Source organism: Meleagris gallopavo, chromosome 1 (assembly GCF_905368555.1).
Source record: "Meleagris gallopavo chromosome 1, MGAL_WU_HG_1.1, whole genome shotgun sequence".
NCBI classification, from domain to species: domain Eukaryota; kingdom Metazoa; phylum Chordata; class Aves; order Galliformes; family Phasianidae; genus Meleagris; species Meleagris gallopavo.
Genome location: NC_139404.1, coordinates 125,982,796 through 126,003,457, shown reverse-complemented (window position 1 = coordinate 126,003,457; position 20,662 = coordinate 125,982,796). Strand labels below are relative to the sequence as shown.

Genomic DNA, 20,662 nt, shown 5'->3' with positions numbered 1-20,662 from the left:
TGTCAAATAAATTAGGGTCATATAATCAAAGTTTAATGAGAAGTTCAAGTCAACGGTTTTCAGTATCAGTACTACCTGAAATGAATTGGAAAATGTACTTCTTGGTACTTCTTCCATGCCAAATGAAATATTTTCCACCACTTCTGTCATACTCTGGAAAGACTTAACTCCTGAGAAAAAGGAAAAGTTGTTTTCCTATTCCTCTCTCCCTCATCATTTTTTTGGATGAAGAACCTGTACCTCCTCCCAACATAAATGGAAGCAAACTAGGTTTAAACATTCAAAAAGTTATAAAGGTTTATTAAATGAATCCAGATTTGACAGATATTACATAAATTAAGCAGCAATAAAATTTTACTAGGGTTTATGTACAGATCACAGTGATTTTCATTGTGCAATGAGGGCTGACTTTGTAACTTTGAACAGTACTTATACATGTGAGCCACAACAAGCAACCAGAAACATACAACATTAGTCCAAGTTCACCTCGCAAAACTAGCGGATCAAACTGGTTATGTACTACACAAATGCCTGCTATCACTACCACTACCTACTACACAACAGAGTATTTATAAAGCAGTTAGGTTTGCCATAGAAAAGTGCAAAACATGGGAAGTCTGTACACAGTACAGTACGAAAAGGAATCATGCTACAGTCATTGAAAGCTGAAAAATAACTCTATAGCATAGGAAGCACTGCATCACAACTCTTCTGAATGGCAAGCAGACGGGCTGAGGAACAGCCATATCTTAATTGCTTTCAAACTTGCACAATCCCTGTTGATCTATTTAAACATAGTTCAGTACCTATATTTTGATCAATTAACAATGATTTTTTACAGTGGAAGATCACATAAGTTAAAGCTCAGTAGCACACATATTCATTGATCAAGCTAATTTACAGGAAAATCTACAGCATGTTGTCCATTTAAATCATGAAGCATTTTTATTATTTGGTTACAAGGCAATTGAGTTTACAATGCACGTTTATCACTTAAAACCTCAAATCGGGCAATTAAAAATATATATATATAAAACTCAAAAATAAAGATTGTTTTTTAATGTTTGACATTCTTGTTTGCCAAAGCAGAATATGAAAGGCCTATGGGCTCTTACAAGAAAACAGTCCTTATGCAACAGTCTATATGCAAAAATATATGTTAACAGAAGCAACCATAATAAAATGAACTTCAGAATAGAGGAGGAAGGAAAAACAGAAGTGTTCTAGCTTGCTTAAGAAAGAATAAAATAAATCCAGAGTCCTTAGAGCAGTATGTATCTGGAAACATCTGCTTGAGCACTCAGACAGAACTGTGTTCGTTAGTGGTCCATGAAGTCCCAGCAAAGACTTAAAATAAAACCAACTCACTTGTGCAAATAAATAAAATGGGCATGTAAAGTAACAGTTCAGTAAGTTGAAGACTGTAGAGAAAATAACTGGTCATTTATAATAATGTTTCAAAAAGGTTTCTTATTAAGGATTTTAATTTAAAAAATTTTGAAGGTAGTTTTGTACTAGAAAGCATGTTGACGGGGTCAGTAGTTAGGTGTAAGTACACATGGTTATGGAAACAACGTGAAGTCCATGGATTAGTACTATAAAGACTGTATTCACTTTAGTCTCTATCATAGTGTGAGAGCCAGTGCATCCACTGCCAGCAATGGGTATGTGAATGAGTAAGAATAGGTAAGAAAGAAAATCAATGATTTTCTGTTAACCTTTCAAAACTTCTGACCACCAATGTAGCAGATTAGTAAAATGCAACTTCAAACTTCATTTACTCAGCTCTGAAGACTTAAACACAGTGCGGTTTTTAAATTTGAAAGAAAAACACAAAATCATGCTGTTTTCGTAGTACTTAGGATTCAAAAAAATACTGAAACTTGCACGTTAAAAAATAAACTGTGCTTCCTCCCCCCTTAGACAAAGTAAGCTCTTTTATGTACTTCAGTTTCTCCAACTGATTTGGAATAACTCACTCCATGGATACAAATAAAGAAGTCTAGACTCATTTTTCAAGAGAACAAGGTATTTATACCATGTTAAAAGGATAATTTTCCGTGGATTTTCTCCTTATTATGTATTCCTATATAGTTTTCACTGATTTTCAGCTGGGGCAATCAACTTGCAGCACTTTTTAATATTTGTAATAATTCAGAACTACCTCTTTGAAGAAGCGTAACTTTATTACATATTGTATTTCTGCAAAAAGTCATACAGTCTCTAAGAATTAATTTGTTTTATAAAGATAAAGATCTAGTAAACTAGAAATTGCAAGCTTTCAAAGTACATTTACTATTTACTACATCTCTGCATTGTTTAGAGCTAAACAAAAGAGAACTGAAGTAATTTTTCCATCAGGAGAGACCAGCTGTAGATCTGTCATAAATTTATAAAGATAGTAATTTAATTTGCAATTACTAGAATGCCTGTATAGTAAGCACACAAAATTTAGTTCTGAAAAATGAATCTTTGGCCCCCATTTATATGGCATTTTAGATTAATAAAAAATGTGGAGAGAATTCTTTGCAGGGAAAACAGTCTGTAAAATCTACAGAGACAGTTTTATGTAGAGCCATCAGTCACAGTGGTACAACTTCAATAAGCTGATGCACTTCTGAAACAAACAAAAACTTTTGATCTAAATATGATTTCCCTAAAACCAAAAAAGTATTTACTTTTTGAAATCAAAGCACTCAGTTTCCCCTGTATTAAAACAAATATCTCAATATGAAACATGAAAAAGACTGAAATAATCCTGAATTGTATACAATCTACTTTTGTTTATGCGTACTCATATACGAGAGAAATACATATGCACACACAGATTCTTGGTGCTACTTAAAATGAAACAGTATTGCAAATATTTCCTAAATTCAGTGTATTTAAGATGTCAAAAAGCTGTTATACAGTTTAAAAGAAACTCCTCAGATCTAAGGCTTGAGCACTGTACATATAGAATTCCTGGCAGTGGAGACTTCAGGCTATTTCCAAAAGCAGGAGCAGAAAGAGCAGGCTCTAACATATATTTAGTGTTCCCTCTGATAGTTAGAAGTGCCAAATATTCAACAACAACTATGCCAATAATGAAGAAAGTCTGTTATGGCTCATGCTTTAAATTTAGAAAAGATAGCAAGCTTAAGAGAGAGAACAACAACTGTAAGAGCCAGTTATAGCCCTTATACCAGTATGCACTGAGCTGAATGTTTACAGAGAGTTGTCACAAGAGGAATCACATTTCAGACAGCACGTCATCACTCAATATCCTGGTTTGTAGAGACATCAGTGTAACAGAATTTCATAAATTAACCATTAAGATGTATCTTAATCAACAATAAAACATGCCCTTGTCTTTCTGCTTTCAAGTACTATGGTTGCAAGTATGAGGCATTGGAAATTTTAGGTACAAATCTTATTTAAAACTTAATTATTTTTTATTTTTACAAAGAATTATAAAATGTATATAAGATGATGAAAAACTCATTTATCCTTTTAAGATTTTTATCCCTAGAGAACTTCTTGAAAAACATTATTTGAAAAATAAAAATCATAGACTCTGCAAAGTACAAAAATTTACATCTTTGCACAGTTCCTGTGCTTTAGTTGTATTGTATTCATTATATACATATATACTAATTTGTGCTTTTAATTACACAAGTTTAGTATAAACTTATAAAATTAAATCTATGAATTAATTATGCAAAAAGGATCTGGGAATAGCAGGAAACTTAACTAAACCATAAGTTAAAAAAAAATCCTAAAATATTTCACTTTACTCAAGTCTATTTCGGAGTAGACTGTCAACATTACAATTTACTAAACCAATGCCAAATGTTTACAGCTAAAACTGATGCTTGCCTGCCTCCAACTCTTTAGATATTCATTATATTCTCGTTTGCATATCTGAATGCAGTATAATTCTCATCCACAAGGAAAGTCTTCATTTATGTATTAATTTAATTTTTTCTTCAGGCTTGCTCTTTACTTTCTTTCCAGTTTCTAGGGCAAAAAAACAAAAAAAAAAAGAATTAAAAACACAATGCAGAACATGTGAATTCAATGTCAGTTTTCAGTCTTTCACAGTTCTAAAACATAATTCAAGGTATAGAATTAAACTGACAATCCTGTTCCTTGAACTAAAGCATTTACTCTTAATACAAAAATCTTGGAATTAAGAAATGAATGTTATTTGTCAAATGAATCTACATTTTTGCTTTTCACACTCAATTTAAAAAGTTAAGATTGAAAGATTAAAATATACTTGGATAAGAACCACTATAGAACAAAGTCTGTTGCATACCTCTATCATTCACTAAGCCTGCTTTAAAATCTATTATATCAATTTTACTTTATACCATGCATTGCTGTGGCCAATTCATGTTGGTTTCAAGACCTGTATGGAAGAACTAATCACTGTTATGAATCAGAAGACACAGTTTTTGCACAAGGCTCTCACTCACCAACCTGCAATCTTTTGAAGAGGATTCCTGGCCTTTAAACATACCTTGTCCAGTGTTGCATTCAGAAGTTCTTGAAAATTTCTAGATCTTTAGGGGGTACTGGAGGCATTTTGTTCCAGTCATCTTCAGGATAAGCTTCAAAATTGGAAGTATCTCCATCATTGGATACTTTCGGCACTATAGGAGGCTAGTGAGCATAAGTACAAAAAAAAGTTAGTGTGCATTTACAGAAGTCCACCTTTTTCACCAATATTGACTGACATTGAGAGAGAAAAGATTACAGCAACACGTACGTGTTCCAAAGCTTTGTCTGAAGTTAAAAAAAAAAAAAAAAACACTTATAATGCAGATATCTATTTGTTTAGCATTCAAGCTCCAGATACTTCACAAATGGAAGTTAATTACTGCACAAGATTATTTCAGTTAAGCTTCCAGGTATGTTCTATTACAGAGTACTCTGCCACTCTCCTCATCCTTCACTCTTCGGCCAACTGGCAAGCAGCAGCATAATCATCATCAGATCCCTTTCAACTAAGATAAAGTCACGATAGCAGGGCAGGTAATTATTTTGTAATTGAAGAAAAAAAAAGCCTTCTATTTTCAATTACAGATTGGCTGCATTTGAAGAGGCTGAAATAACTAACTTGTATGTGCCTCACACTATCTACTAGGCAGCAAATAACGAAACTGTTGCACTGTAAAAAACTGATTTTCACAAGGATGTCAGTAAAAGTATCTTAACACAAACGGATCTTTGGATTTTATGGAAGTTGGAAGTCCAATGAGAAATAATTGTTTTCTACCTCTTTCCTCAGAAGATCCTTTGGATTTCCAGTTTACAGGTTTTTTTTCCTGTTTTCTGTTTAGGGCTGAGATTGCTCTGCCCTTCTGGACACAGGAATGTGAGAAATCTTCTTTCTGAAACACTTAATCAGTTACAGGTAGAAAAAACATTTCTTTACTCAAGTGATCTTCATTTCTATCCCCTTCTTAGTGGTATGGAGACCTTAAGTATCAGTATACCAAACATACTGCTCTAGTTTAAGAAAACCTAAAGGACACCAAATAGGCCAAAGAAACTTACAGCACAAAAAGAACTACAAATGTTGTTCTCCATTTCCTGATAAAGGCTTCCACTGCTCTGAGATCTAATTTGAAATTTTAGGCTTTGAAAAATGCTATTAGTAAGTTTGCAGCTGGAAGGAAAAGTCCTTACAGACAGTACCTCCACACTTCAATCAAAAACAAAGCCTTATTTTGGCAATATGGCAGCCACAGAATACTGCACAGATTCTTATGAAGACGGGCACAATGTGCTTTGCTCCAGAAGCTCAGCTTCTGTGATTTAATGTTTAATGCAGAGTTCCAGAGAGCTGTGTGTGGGGGACACAGGTATGTAGGACAGCTCTCCAGGCCATAGTCTTTCATAATCTCAATCCTCCAATATTCTCAAACTGCAAAAACAAGTTGAAAATGTACTTTCAAAACTTCCTGTGCAGTGACAGCTATCCAAACTGACTGAATACTGCCAAAACGCTACAGTTAATGTCAAGGGAAGATGTAGCCTGGCCCAAAACCTGCTTTATCCTGATCTTGCTTTCAAAATGTGAAAGAGCCTCAAGGCCCATGGAAAATGGGTCTTCAAGAAAAATCAGAGCTATTTGCTCCAGGAGAGGGAATGCCTGATAGCCCTGCTTCCCTGGAAGCAAACTATCAGGGAAACAAGTTTTGTTATGTAATGCAGAGGCAGAGAGAGGAATTCACATTAACAAAACTACATTCTCTCTCCCAGCATTTAATGTTATTTGGAAAATATTGACATTTAAGATCATTTCAGGACTCTGATTCAATGCCCCCTTGTACAACAGAACAACTCATACTTTTTAGAGGAAAAATGCATGTATTATGTCATGTTTTCCATCTCTTCATCAGTAGATAAAAGACTAAGGTTATCAAAATAGTTATTTTTAGAAGCAGAATCAGAAAGCAAATTTGTGACCCAATTTATGTCTTTGCTTTGAAGAATAATTAAGTAGGATCTCATCCTCATCTTCTAAAGTTCAATGCAATCATCACTAAGAAACAAAATTTCAAATTCATTACCCAAATGCCAGTGAGTTTTTTTTTTTAATTACAATGCTGCATAAAGGGTGCTTGGATCTGAGACTAACATTCACTTTTTTAATACTATTTGCTATTTATTTAGTAATACAAATCATTGTAAACCAGAGTTGGAATTTCTATTACGATGTTATATTCCCATCTGTGATTTCTGCGTGATCAGAATTTATGGTAGGTAATATGAAAAATGTGCCTTTGTTGTAACACCTGTAGATAAATCGTCAATTAGCTGTTGTAATCCCAACATCAAATGGAGAAAAAAAACTGCCTACAGCATTACATTAGGATGTTGTTTACAAAAATACCTCATGAGTGTTTTCACCTCTTATCTATTTTCCCCAAATTATCTAGTTAGAAATTCATTGTAAAAAGCTGTGCAAATAAAAGTAAATCCAAACATCTAATTAGTACCTGACTGACTGCAGATGGCTATCTATGTTATTGAAAATCACTTCTGTGAGAAACTGTTCCAGTTAGAACTTTGAGGAAAGAAAGAACGGTTTACTTCCAAAGTTCTTTAAAAAGCATTTTACAGTGTTGATAGCTTTTGCAAACATCTGCCCTCACTCATATAATACTAGAATTCAGTGCTGTTAAAACTTAGGTTAGAATTACATTCATAAATCCTTCTCTCTCACCTTTCCTCTTCTTCCTACTCCCATATGCTTTACATTTTATTAAAGCATTTACCTGAGTTGAACTTGGCAGAAAAAAATTAAAGCCCAGAGAAAATATTCCCACAAGTACAAGATGCAAACAAAGGTAACCCCACACCAACACTCTTTCAATCCTACAACAGTAGTTACTTACAAAGACCTATAAATGAAAACTGAAGCTTATTGTATGTAATGTTGATCACCAGACTCCAGCAAAACAAAGCAGGCTATTTTAAATTGACTATTCATAAGTGTATTGCACATAATATGTGAATAGACATTCAAATAAATTAAATTTGCAGTATAAAAAGAAAAAAAAAAGTATAATTATTGATGGATACAAATACTCAGATACTCATACACACATGAAGACATACACACACAGCAAAAAAGAACAGATCAAATGAACAGTAACTTCTCACTGGCATGTCCTATACAGTATTTTTCAGAAGGCACCTTTAGTCTCCTTTGAGGTACAGCATCCCAGTCTATAGACCTGAACCATCGATGTCTCTTCACATCATCTGCTCCATTCTTTTAAAAACAAAGATAAACAAAACATTTAATAAATGGATATGAATGCCAAGACATGCATTTCACCATAAGAAATATGCCATAAAAAAAAACCCTAGTGGTTTATTTAATCTTATATCATTTTTTTTTTCAGGAGATAATCAATAAAAGATTCTACAGGATAAATTTACAGGTGTTGTTTCCCTAGCACATCCTAAGTTCCATCAGTACAGTTCAATTTATTTATTTATTTTTAGCATTCTTCTTACACAAGGGAGATGAAAATGCCATTCACTGCAGTTTTATTTAATTCAGTTTACTCCAGAGCTTTAAAGAATGACTCTTATTCAGACCTGCTTTCTAATTCTCACACTAGTAAAAGAAATTAATTGTGGGTTGGTGGAGTGTAAAGTAGAAGACAGTACTAGGAAATACTTTTATCAAATGTTACAGATGTTTAGTACTGACAAAAAGAAGTCCTAAATACTGTTATAAAAATATTTATATATATAAAACCATTTATTTTTTCATTTTAGTGTTTTGTAGTGATTACTTTCACTTGGTTGGCTTGGTTTCTATTATGTACTTTTTTTTTTTTTTTTTTTTTTTTTTTTTTTACTTTTGAGAAGAGTTGGATAACAATATGAGTAAAACTTCCAGAAATACAGAGTTGAACTTTTCATTTAGAACTGGACAACAGAAGTCACATTTGGAAACATGTAACTCAAACTCATAAAACTAAAAACTATTCTTAAGTCTTTTCTGTAAAATTCTTTCACCTTGTGCATTACATCTAGCATTTTATACTGACCTTCATATTTCCTAATCGTCTTGTCCTGTCAACCACAAGTAGCTTCTTAATAAGGTCTCTGCAATAAAGAATATGTGTTCTCTGTTCAACAGAAGCAATATATATTTGACTGCCATACAAATGCTGTAGAATAAGAACATACATCACTTTGGCTAGTTAATACTGTGTATAATTTATCCATTCATTTATTTTGCATTTCAGGAGAGTTAAGAGTCATTATCTTTTTTTCTCTTCTTTCCTTCTCCCCAAGTAGTACTATCTTTCTATGCATTGTTGTACTTTCTTGGGCATTCTGAATATCAAAATTGATCTCAAATCTATTTGGCAGAATACAACCCTAACTTATACATAAAATACAGATGAAGTCACACCCTCAACTTCATACATTCAAATTTAAATTCTTTGACAGCTAAATATGCATGGAAGAATTACTCATCTTTATAAAACTAGTGAGATCTGCAAGTTTTCATTTCAGTGAAAATGAAAACCTTCCTCTGTGATTCTACATCACTGAGCAACTCTACATAAAGCTACATCGACCTTCTAAAAGATGAAAATACATTCAGACACACAAAAGATTTGTGCTTTAAGATCAAAGTGCTTTCTAAGTGCCAAACAACATAAAACTAAAGGAGCATAATTTATCGAGTCCAGTTGATTACTTACGAGTTGGGAGAAAATCTGTCTTCATATATTTGAAGCAGTTAATTTGTACCTCAATTATTACTGTGCTACCTATCATTTTTCTTTCAGAAACTTCCAATGAAAGGTAAGAACAATTGAGCCACCTCTCTTGTTTCTACAGTCTCAACAGACTTGAAAGTTCCAGTATTGCTTGAAATGCTAAAGATCTAGAGAATATGGGCAACTTAGACTTTTTAACCTTGCAGAAGGTTAAGCAAGCTGATTTACAGGGAAAAAAAAAAAAAAAAAAAAAAAGGCAAACATAGTATACCTGTCTCTTTCCACCCTTGGTTCAAACACCTACTATTCCAAAACAAAAACAATATTGTGTCATGTATCCTAGGAATTGCAAAACTATTCACAAAGAATACATGAACTCACAAGTGAATGTGTTGGACTGTTTCAAAAACTGTTGTATTTGGCAGGATACAGTTCTAAAACTAAACCGGAAAAATATTCAATTGCCAGATAAAAGGAGAATAAAGAAGGCAGAAATCATTTTTTTAAACTCTTATGATAGTTTCAGACAGTCGTTGTTTGGATTGTATTAAATAAAGCAAGTGACTCCTTTTACAGTGACCTTTAGTGAAATGCTTCCTTCCAGTTCTTCACAAAGGAGGCTACATGAGTGGTTATAAACAATTTTTCAGCTGAGTAGAACTGAAAAGAAATCCAGAAAACCAAAATGGGAGACAGGATATACAGCCAAAGTGAAATCATGGAGTTTGCTCTTCCAGTATAACTAGAAAACATTGAAAAGATCATTATTTGTTAGCTTCAAAAACTGATATTAGAAAAGCATAGCAAAACTCAGTGATGTGTATTGTCACAAAAAAAAATGAACAGATGCCTATTAATTTGAATCAAGTGACAGCTGAGTGCTTCTTTACTTTGCAGTTTCTCAAGAAAAATGTAGAAATCATCACGGTAGAATCTGTTGATATACTGCTGTATGTACATGAAGAATGAGATTCTACATCAAGACCTTTCCAGATTCCTGGAGCACTGACGTTTCATTTGGCATTTTCCAAAATTGTCTTTGCAAGAAAAGTTTACAAAAACAGAAGAAAAGTTTTGCTGCCTAAGAGCAAAGACTTATAATTCAATTGTTACAAACATTGTATAACACCAATATTTTGATGGATGCGTCAGATAGGACATGATACTCCTCTTTCTTTCTGAGATACCAACTGCTAGGAAGAAGATAATGAAAACAAAAGGGATATAAGAAAGAAAGGAGACTGTCTTACTAGAACAAAACAATCTTAGCAAGTGCTTTAAGAAAATGGTGCAAAGATGTGAAACTACCTTTTCTTCATATTATGATTTAAAATTAAGGAAGTTGCTGCAACGAGACATAAATTACGCTAACAACTTGGTACAGGAAAGCAGGTGAAGTCAATGGATGAGATCACTCAAAACCAAAGTGTGAAAGGAAAAAAGTCCAAACCAGAATCCCACAAGGCCCCTTAAAGGCAGGAATGTAATGGGAATGAACTGCCAAGCACAAGCTGAAAGAACATCTGGATAACAAAAACTGGCAAAGAGGTGTATCAGCAAGTATGCTGATTAATGTATCCTGCAATTCACGTCTAGACTGAAGAGCAAAAAATGCATATATATGCTTAATAACATAACTAGGAAACTTACAGCATCAGGTGTCTTCTGGATAGTAGAGGTAAGTGCTTGTCTGTGAACATGAAATACAAGCACAAACTAACAACACCTCTACTTTCAAATGCTTTCAAGAGCTGCTAGATACTCTATGCTAACTCAACCTACCCAAATACCCTAAATTTGAGCTATTCAGCTTTGGTCATGCTTTTATACTTTGATGTACATAGTATGCACACTGGAAATGCACACTCTCTTTCCTAAGATAGATTGGATTTAGAAGACTGGAGGAAACTACCCTAATTAGAAACCACTTCAAGATAGTGACACTCTTAAGAATATACACGAATGAGAGACACTAATGTGCATAACCTGACATAGACAGATTTGATTCAGTGAACCTGATGATTCAGAGAAGGTTTACAAATTTCTCCCCAAACTAATAGCTTTGCAGGATAATTCATGGATGTTCAGCTAAAGTTGTACAGACTTTGTTACATATGCCATACAGTGTTTTATCTATCAAACTAGTGTTGACATTAAGCAAATGGCATTTCAACAGATCACTTCAAAATACCTCAAAAGATTAACCTGGATATGTAAGAATAACTTCCTGCACTCACTCATGCAATCATCTCTACATCTCTGTAAACCTATGTTTACAATTGCACTTTAGAAACTCTAAAATTTACTAGCAATTATTTCAGTGACAGAACTTTCAATGAAGGAATTTTGGAATAGGAGAAAGAAGCATTTATCTGCTACCCACCTGTAGTGGTTGAAAAATATTATGAATAGAAAACATACACGCATATTTGAGATTGCACATTGAACTGGGTCTCCACTATTTGAAGAGCCATTTTACACTGGAATTTCAGAAGTATCAGAGTTCAAGTAGTTATGTCAAGAGTGATTTAAGTGGTACTTACACAAAGGAACAGTAAGGTGTCCTCCTAATTTTTATCCATGCTAAAGTATCTCCTCATAGTTCTCTTTTTCTTCCTTTCCCACACCATGCTTGCACCAATAAGCTTTGCACAATGCAGGAAGGCATTTAATATTCCAATACATGCAGAAAAGTATGAGAGGCAAATAGTATATAACAACGGTATCACCTGCCTGAAGTCTATCACACATACAGTTTTACTTTGAGTGCAAAAGTAAAGGCAATCTAAAATATTTTCCTACTTAGTGTTTTAGAAAATCACAATCATCTATGAAGATCCTTTCAAAAAGAATGCTCAGAAGGAAATCAAAATATAAAAGACATGGTTGGAAGTCACAGACTTACTTTACATATAAATCCAAATGCCGTGGGAAATCTATTTTGCCAGCAAGAATCTTCTGGTATATACCAAATGGATTGTCATCAAAAAATGGAGGAAACCTATTTTAACACAACAAATTTACAGAGGTTAGGAAAAAAAAAAAAAGAAAATAAGAATCTTGAAAATATTATGTTGTTATAGGAATCTCCCCAAACTGATTAGATGTCCTGTAACCACTGACTAGTTTCCATTCAAACTGTCAAAGGCCCTACATACAAACAAGGTAGTCCAGTTCAGTTATTTAAGGTACTTCTTTAGTTTAAGTACAGGCTTTGTTAGACAAGGTCTGAAGGAGACAAGTTGTTCAGACTGTTCAGAACCAAAGTCTCTTAAAGTGCAGCTCTCTTTTCTGCACTGGGACAGATAAAGCATTGATTTAAATCTCTCCAGGATGATGAGGAAATCAAGATACAATTAAAATTCTACACTTATTTTCTATAGAATTCTCCACAAAGCTGTGAGATATCAGAGAGACTGCTTCCAGTCTGACATCCACGATAAGATTTGAGAAAGTTTTCTGCTGTGCTTCCCTTACCAGTATATGACAGACCCCAATTACTGCAACAGGCTCAGAGTGTAGGTTCTTCCGTTCAACAGGCAAATTCAGCTTTGACCAAGTGCCAACAGGTTTTCATAGTCATCGTTTTAGAAATTACCACAGGAAATATTTTAGGGGAATGGAATAACTATTCATTCACTAATCTGTCCCACCTTGACTTCTGTAACACAACACTGCTCTTATGCTTCTACCTCAAATCCTTTATGAAATAGAAACTGGATATAATTAATGCAGATGTTATTCAAAATCTCAAATACTGTTACAACAGCCTCAACACTTAGAATGTTTTCACGTTTTCTTAACACTTTGTAATTACTTTCTAAAAGACTTAAACTGCAGGCACGTGTACACAATACAAATACAGTGCTGATGGTTTTAGAAGTTACTGGTAGCAGAAACAAGGGGAAGAACATTTCTTCATCTCAAGTTCTTCCCTTAATTTTACGTTACTCAAAGCAGATTATTCCCCAACAAGTACTGTACTTTATTTCCTCCATGTACATATTTTCAGAAGTACTAAATGCTTATTTAGGTGATGGTGAAGTGGGTTAGCATTTCCTTTTCAATACTCTAAAATTCAGACACAGACATAACCAAATTCTTCCCAATATGACTAAGATTTGTCTTTAATTTTTTTTTTTTCCTTTTTTTTTTAAGAGAAGAAAGGTTATAATTTTCTAAGCTTTGAACTATGACGAAACTATTTGTTTTATTATGAAAAACTGAATATTCTCACTATTGAAACTGGAGAACATACAGATATCAGGAAAAATATTTATATTCTTACAAACTACTAATTTGATAGAAAAGAAGAAAAGTGGACACATTTAAAACGTAACATTTCTGCAAACCAGACACTATCGTAGATCACATAAACTTTATTTTTCACTTGTGTAATGTCCTTCACATTCTCCAAAGCAAAACAACAAACAGTAGACTCAACTTCCAATTTTCTATCTGTTATAGTGTATTAATGAATTATAAGACAATTAGAATTAGACCTTTGAACTGCTCAGCACGAAGGTGCCTGCTGCTGTAAGCAGATCGATATGTAATACAGGATATTTTTTTTCCTCCATCTCCAAATGCTCTATATGCTGCTGAGGTGTTAAGTCAAGAAGAATAAGGAACTTCTGTACGTTTCTATGTATGTGTGCATGTTAAGTTTGCTTTGTGCTTTCCTAATTTGAAAATTCTATATTACTATGTTATCTTTCAATTATTCTTTTAAATTACGTTTGGCTACATAAAAATCTAATGGCACTTCTGCTTAAAGTGTATTTGAACTATATCGCAATATGAGATTTGAGGTGAAAACTTTTCTTACTTAAGAAACAAATAACTTGGACTTGATACTACATGCAACTGGTCAATCTGTAACACATAGCATGGAACTTTAACACAACAGTACAAGTACTGTGCTGGAAGCTACCTTATAAATCAACAAAAAACCCCTTGAGCTTCAAACCATCTTCACACCACAAAGCAAATATAAACAGCTGCCTTTTTTCCACCAACTGAAAAAAAGCTGTATATAGGACAACAGCTGCAAACCATTCCTTTTGCTAACTGATGCGTAACAATGGCATTGACATTGGTCTCAAAAATAACAGATCATTTTAGCACTGAAGAAGAGGTGTTGCAAAACGTCAAGGGAAAAGCAAGTCTGACATAAGAAACTGTAGGCAGAAATCATTATCTACCTATAAATGATAGACCAAGTATGAAAGGGTCTGTTGTGACAGGACAAAAGAAAATGGCTTCAAACTAAAAGAGGGGAGATGAAGACTGGATATAAGGAATAGTTTTTTTTATGAGAAGGGTAGTGAAGCAGTGGAACAGGTTGCCCAGCGAGGTGGCAGACACCCCGTCCCTGGAGACATTCAAGGGCTGGACAAGGCTGTGAGCAGCCTCATCTAGATGTGGTGTCCCTGTTCACTGCAGGAGAGTTGGAATAGGTGATTTTTAAAGATCGCTTCCAACTCAAACAATTGTATGACTCTGTCACGTGACTACCAAAACAGAACAAATCCCCTCCCTCCTCCCCCAGTTCTCATTAAAGAAGAAAATTGAGTTAGTTATATTTCTGATGACAATCATCTAACACGAGTAATATGTTAAATAACAAGTATATTTTCCTCTGTGGTAAATTGTAGTAGAACACAATCACTCAACATACAACAATCTTTTGACTTCTATTTTCTTCTATTGACACTTTATTTAGATTGTTCAGATTAATCAAAAAAACTCTGACATTAATAATCTTGGTCTTCTGCGTTCTTTCTCCTTCCCATATTTTATTATCTCAAACCTAAACAGGACTTTGTCTTAAACCTAGAATGTCCAGAACCTGAATTCCATGGGCCACCAGGGACTGTGTTAGTGAAATAAGACACTGAAGAACAGGAAAGTGTGGTTTATTTTGTTTGTTTTTAGAGAGATCATTTCCTAACACACACATCTCCCTATTCTTTTCAATTGCTTCTGGGGTCCAGAGAGTAACTTCAGGAAATAACTACCAAATGTCACAAGTCATTTACTTGCACACAGTAGCTTAGTCTTGAAGTCAATTTTTGTTCACTTTCAAATAACTGTCCTGCTTCTTAACTCTTTGTTGAATTTTAAGGCGTTAAATGACAAAACAAAACCTCTTACAACTGTTTTTTGCATTAAAAGCCTTGATAGTAAGTATCAAGCCATATCTTGAGCTGAGGAGGGAAAGTGCTTTAAAACATTGCTACTGCCAACAATAGTGAAAAGCTGATAAAATGCTAAAAGTAAGTCTGTGTGGTAACATTTCATTTTAAATAAAAGATGGACAACACAGTCTCTGCTCCCCTGAACCCCTGGTCCATAAACCTCAGAATTTTAATACAACCAGATGTGGATTGAGACCCCAAACAAACACTAAAGAAATGAAGCATATATACACTGTTATGGAGAGCATTTAAACACATATTTTTACTAAATCAGAAATACTGTAGTAAAAGAAAGACTGTTACAAAACCACTTGCCGACAGCAGCTGCTTTGTCAATCAGCCAACGCAAGATCTCATTGTCTTTTAGAAAACACATCATTTATCTCTATTAGTTAAAAGTCTCAATAGTTGCAATGTTCCTATTAAGCTTGAGGGAACCAAGACCTCATCACACTATGTCAGGTCACAGAAAATTCTGCAGCTAGAAATGACTGCAGCTGCTCCCATTATGTTAAATATACACCCATTATATTTCAGCAGAACATGCAACAGTCATAGTTCAGCGTTCTCAAATCTTGAGATCTCACTGACTCCACAGATGAGATCTTGCTTGAATATCACCTGCATTCACTACATTAACTTTGGAAACCATTTCTGCTACTATGCTACCTGAGTTATGAAAAAAAGGGTAAACTGCCAGATTTGCACTTTCACTGGGACTAGGTAGGCAGAACAGAAAAGTTGATATTCAGGGGTTCCTCACCAAATCCTGTGGAAGGAAGTTAAATCACTCAGACAACCACTGGGAGATTGTAACATCTGAGCTAATGTTATTGCCCCAGACACTTTTATCCTCATGCTGTCTAAAACTAAGATTAGCAGCAAAAGGGCTGCTGGGAATTTTGCTCCCTTCATTTATCCCTCTGAGAAGCAAGAAGAGAATCCCACCCATACAGGGCTATGGAAGAAAGGTGAAGCCTGACCTCTACACAGATCAGCCTATATAAAATAGTTTTTGTTAGATGAGTCAGCCAACCTTGCCTGTGTCAGTAGGAAACTCCTAGTACATTTCTATGCTTTTTCTGCCTTGAGATTCACAGCAAATGCATATTCAGATCTTCAGGACTTTAAGAAACCAAGCAGTGGGCTGCAGCACTGTCCTCAGACACAATCTGGATAGCATTGGGTGGGCTCATTCACATCAAACATTTGCTGTATACTGAAGCTCTGAAGCGATGAGCCACTGACAGTCTGCTCATGCAATCAATTTTTTTATTCAAGCACCACAGCGCTGAGCTGATGACACGTCACAGAAAAGAAGATCAAATCCAGGGAAGGAAGTTTTTGTTCTCACTTTTCTCTATGGGGCTGAAGATTCAGAACGAAAGGCTATAATGACAACCTGATGCATGCTCAGCCTGTGAGAAGGCATTGAGCACACTGGGACTGATATTCCAAGAAGCTGTTCTAACAAACACTTATTGAAATACACTGTTTCTTTGTAAGCTACGAAAACATAGTTTTTATCTGTACTTACTTTATGGCAGCAACAATGACAAACCTGATTTTAAAAATTTTTAAAAAGTGAGGAAAAGCATACGGATGCCTTGTTTGGTATACATGCACAATTTCACTTTCTCTCTAACCCTGTTACTTATTTTACTAAAAATACAAATATCTATTTTTTAAATCAGAGAAGCAGTTATTTATATTAATGCTGAGAAAAATCTCATTTCAATTTTTATCTTCTGTGAAAAAAGAAATTTCAAGAAATTTCAAAACACCAGAAATAACATTTGAGAAAACTGATTATCAAATAGACTGTTTAACCTTTTCCCAATCGGTTTGGTTTAAAGAAAACCAAACTGCACTGACATATGTCTTCCTGTTTTCTCCATCTACCTATTAACAGACTGAAGTTCTCACTGCAACTGTTATTTTGCTATGCTAGAAGCTGGTTACAGAAGTTTCAAAGAAAAACAGTATTCATTGTCTTCATCTTTTTATGGTTTTGCATATAAAAATGTCAACTTTAACAGAACTCTTGTCCAGAAGAGATTAGAAAAAAACAAAAGTACTAAACAAAAGCTACTAAACAAAAGTACTTAAAGGAATTACCTAAAAAAGGTAATTTCCTCTCCCCACAATAACCAGCCAGTAATGGTAGTTTTCTGTTTGTTTTTAATATAGCACTGTAATTCTTGTCTTCAAAGACAAAAAAATGAAAACTGGTAATATTAATAACAAATTTAACCCAAATTTGATCTTCAGAGTATCACAAACAGAACTAGTAAAGAATCATAACCTTATCTTTGACATAGTATTACTGTGATATATTAATCTCTATCACTTACCCTGACAACATCTCAAATATAAGAATTCCCAGGGCCCACCAATCCACAGCTCTCCCATGTCCTTTACTTTGTATGACTTCTGGTGCAAGGTATTCAGGAGTGCCACAAAGTGTCCATGTTCTGGGAGGAAAACAGAAAACATAAAATACAATAATAAAATTAGACCGAATTGGAACTAAAATTACAGTTAAAAAACAACAACAACATCACAAACAGGAAACATTCAAGATGTGTCTACATTACTTATTATATATGGGAATAAAGGAAAAGCAAGACCTCTACAGATCTCAGAAGACTGCTGTATCATGATCCAGTTCACCTGGCATATAAAGAAAAATATGGAGATTAAGAAACTGCTTGGCTGCAAGAGACACTAGTAAACTCAGTCTCCTGGCTGCTAGCATGGTACCATACCCATTAGGTTACATGTTTTGAGATCATTAACAGTAGTTTTCAACCTGTAAGCTGCAGACATTCCAGCAGCGGCAACAGCAATGTGAAAGATAACTCATATCCCAGATGGCCATGCAGATTTTAACGAGCGTGGCATGCAGGCTGTTGTTCATTGCTGGCAAAAATGCATAGCTAATGGTGGTGACTATGGTGAGATCTATTGTTTTGTAGCTGAGAATATGTTCTATTAAACAGTGCTACTGTTCTCTTCGTAGTTATTTTAATTTCCATGGAAAGAAATTGGAAGTGCTACTTTCAGAGCAAACTACACATGAACTTTTATTGGTACAAACACTTGTGCAGAATTTGCCTGGCTTCACATCGCAACTTATTTTTAAACACCGTCTACAGAAAAAAAAACCTCTGTCTTATTTGTAAATGCAATATGATTTTTCTCCAAGGAAAACAACGAAACTGGTAATGAATGCATTAATATGAATAACAATCACCTTTAAAAAGCAATATATACATCTTTCACCACCCCATTTTTCTTTTCCTTCCATTTTTCTACCACCTTCTTCACAACCATAAAGAAATGTTCAAAATTTTTATTACAGCATCTCAGACTATCAACATTTTTGCTTTATCTTTTGCTTTTTAGAAGGTTAAATAAAATGCTTTTCTAAAATTGCAGAACTACTTTAATTGAAGCTTCAAGAAAAATTATTATTATTCCTAAAATATTAGGAATTAGAATTAGGCAAGCTGTATAACCAGTCATAATTTTCAAAAATCCAAGATGCAAGGAGTTGAATTTCTTTAGGCCTAATTTTAAAACAGCAAATGTAAATTACTCCACAGCTAAACTGAGCATGATACTGATATATTGTGCATACTATTGAAGCCACGTTCATTAGCGTAAGAGTAAATCTTCAATTTTTTAATGACAAATGGAAGGCATAATTTAAACTGATAGAAAATATAAACTTATAAACTGACTTTCCAAATCAAACGCATTCAAGAAAATTCCTTCATGCAGCACTATTTACACACTGCTGCCATCTAGCAGTTGCCAAGATAATGCCTACTGTCTAAAAAAAAAAAAAATTATGACCCAATCTCCACCTAAAATTTAAGACTGTATTACAATCCAGTATACAAACTTATATCTGTGCTAATTTAGCCCATCTTGCAAGTAAACAGCTGCCAGTAATTGGTGTCTTCATTAAGTTGTATATTTGTACCACATGATCATGACTTATGTACTCTCTTGTTGGTCAAGTAACACACTATTTTGTATTTTGGAAAATGTATAAAGTATTATTTTGATTATTATGCTAATAATCTGCTGCTTTGAAAGTAAAGCCTCCTATTTATTTTTATGAGAACTACAACCAAAACAGAAAGTACAATAACACTATTTGACAGAGCAAATTATCAGCTACAAAACACTACTTTTCAACAAAGTCACAACCATTTTCTCTGCATTTTTCCCAGTGATGAACAAGAGCCTTCATGTTGTGCTCATGTAAATCTCCACCAGTGGAGGTGACCCACTATTGCTGGTGCCACTGTTGGAATGCACCACCCACTGCCTCTCTGTCCTTTCATCTGTTTGGTCCCCATCGACATTCAGCAAAAGCTGAAGAACGTGAATGGGTGCTATTTTTTTTCTGCACAGAGGAATTCTGTTCCACACCTTTACATCACCTACACCCCCATGTCAGATGCCATTTGGACAGACTATCCTCTACTGCCATCTGTCATGTGGCAATGAAATGTAACAGAATGTTGGTGAGAAAGTTCAACTTCTGGTTCCATACCATCAACATCCATCTCTGACATTGTGGGTCAACATAATAAAACAGGAGACATTAGATGCCATCCTTTTGGACAAAAATTATAGAGTATAAAAATACGAATGGACCAGATCCCTCCAATTGCTTCAAAATTTTCACTGCTACGGGTTTTCAGGGTAAGAGCTAACAAGCAGGTAATCAATAATTGATACTACTGAACGAGTAATTTTAAAATCAGGAGACTGAACTAAGTATACTCTCGTAACAAAGACAAACTATCAAATAACATCTGTCAGACTCGTTAACAGTGTCATTTGAAGAAGCTGGTTACTGTATTGTAGCGTTCTACATTATTTAGCCTCCATCTATGTTGTCCTGCCAAGCTTCTCACACAGGATCCAGAGATAAGTAACATCCTTTTTTGTGTTGTCTTCTGGAAGTTTCTCCATAATTAAATTCAACAGAGATGGCTTTGTTTCCAGCCCTCAAAAGTTTGTTTTGCAGGATATTCTTGCTTCTACAGTGACACGCACAAGATGATTACATAAGAACAAGACTTGCTGCATCTTGCCTTTTTTTTTTCTCTATTCAAGTCCACTATGAAGAACTGCTTTGAGGCTGAACCACTTTAAAGAAGAGTGAAGAAGTGTACCACAATGCTTTAAACTTAA

General features: G+C 34.4%; 1 protein-coding gene across 1 annotated transcript in view; it reads right to left on the bottom strand.

Moving 5' to 3' along the window:
- Positions 1 to 271: 271 nt before the first annotated feature.
- PRKX (protein kinase cAMP-dependent X-linked catalytic subunit) overlaps positions 272 to 20,662 on the bottom strand; it is a 56,920-nt gene continuing 36,529 nt past the window's right edge. The window contains exons 4-9 of the mRNA XM_085212819.1: positions 17,800 to 17,919; positions 12,151 to 12,246; positions 8,562 to 8,619; positions 7,694 to 7,771; positions 4,505 to 4,647; positions 272 to 3,999 (exon numbers count right to left, since the gene is read on the bottom strand). Of these exons, the coding sequence (XP_085068945.1) occupies positions 4,522 to 4,647; positions 7,694 to 7,771; positions 8,562 to 8,619; positions 12,151 to 12,246; positions 17,800 to 17,919 (478 nt within the window). The 3' untranslated portion in view covers positions 272 to 3,999; positions 4,505 to 4,521. The remainder of the gene's footprint in view (positions 4,000 to 4,504; positions 4,648 to 7,693; positions 7,772 to 8,561; positions 8,620 to 12,150; positions 12,247 to 17,799; positions 17,920 to 20,662) is intronic.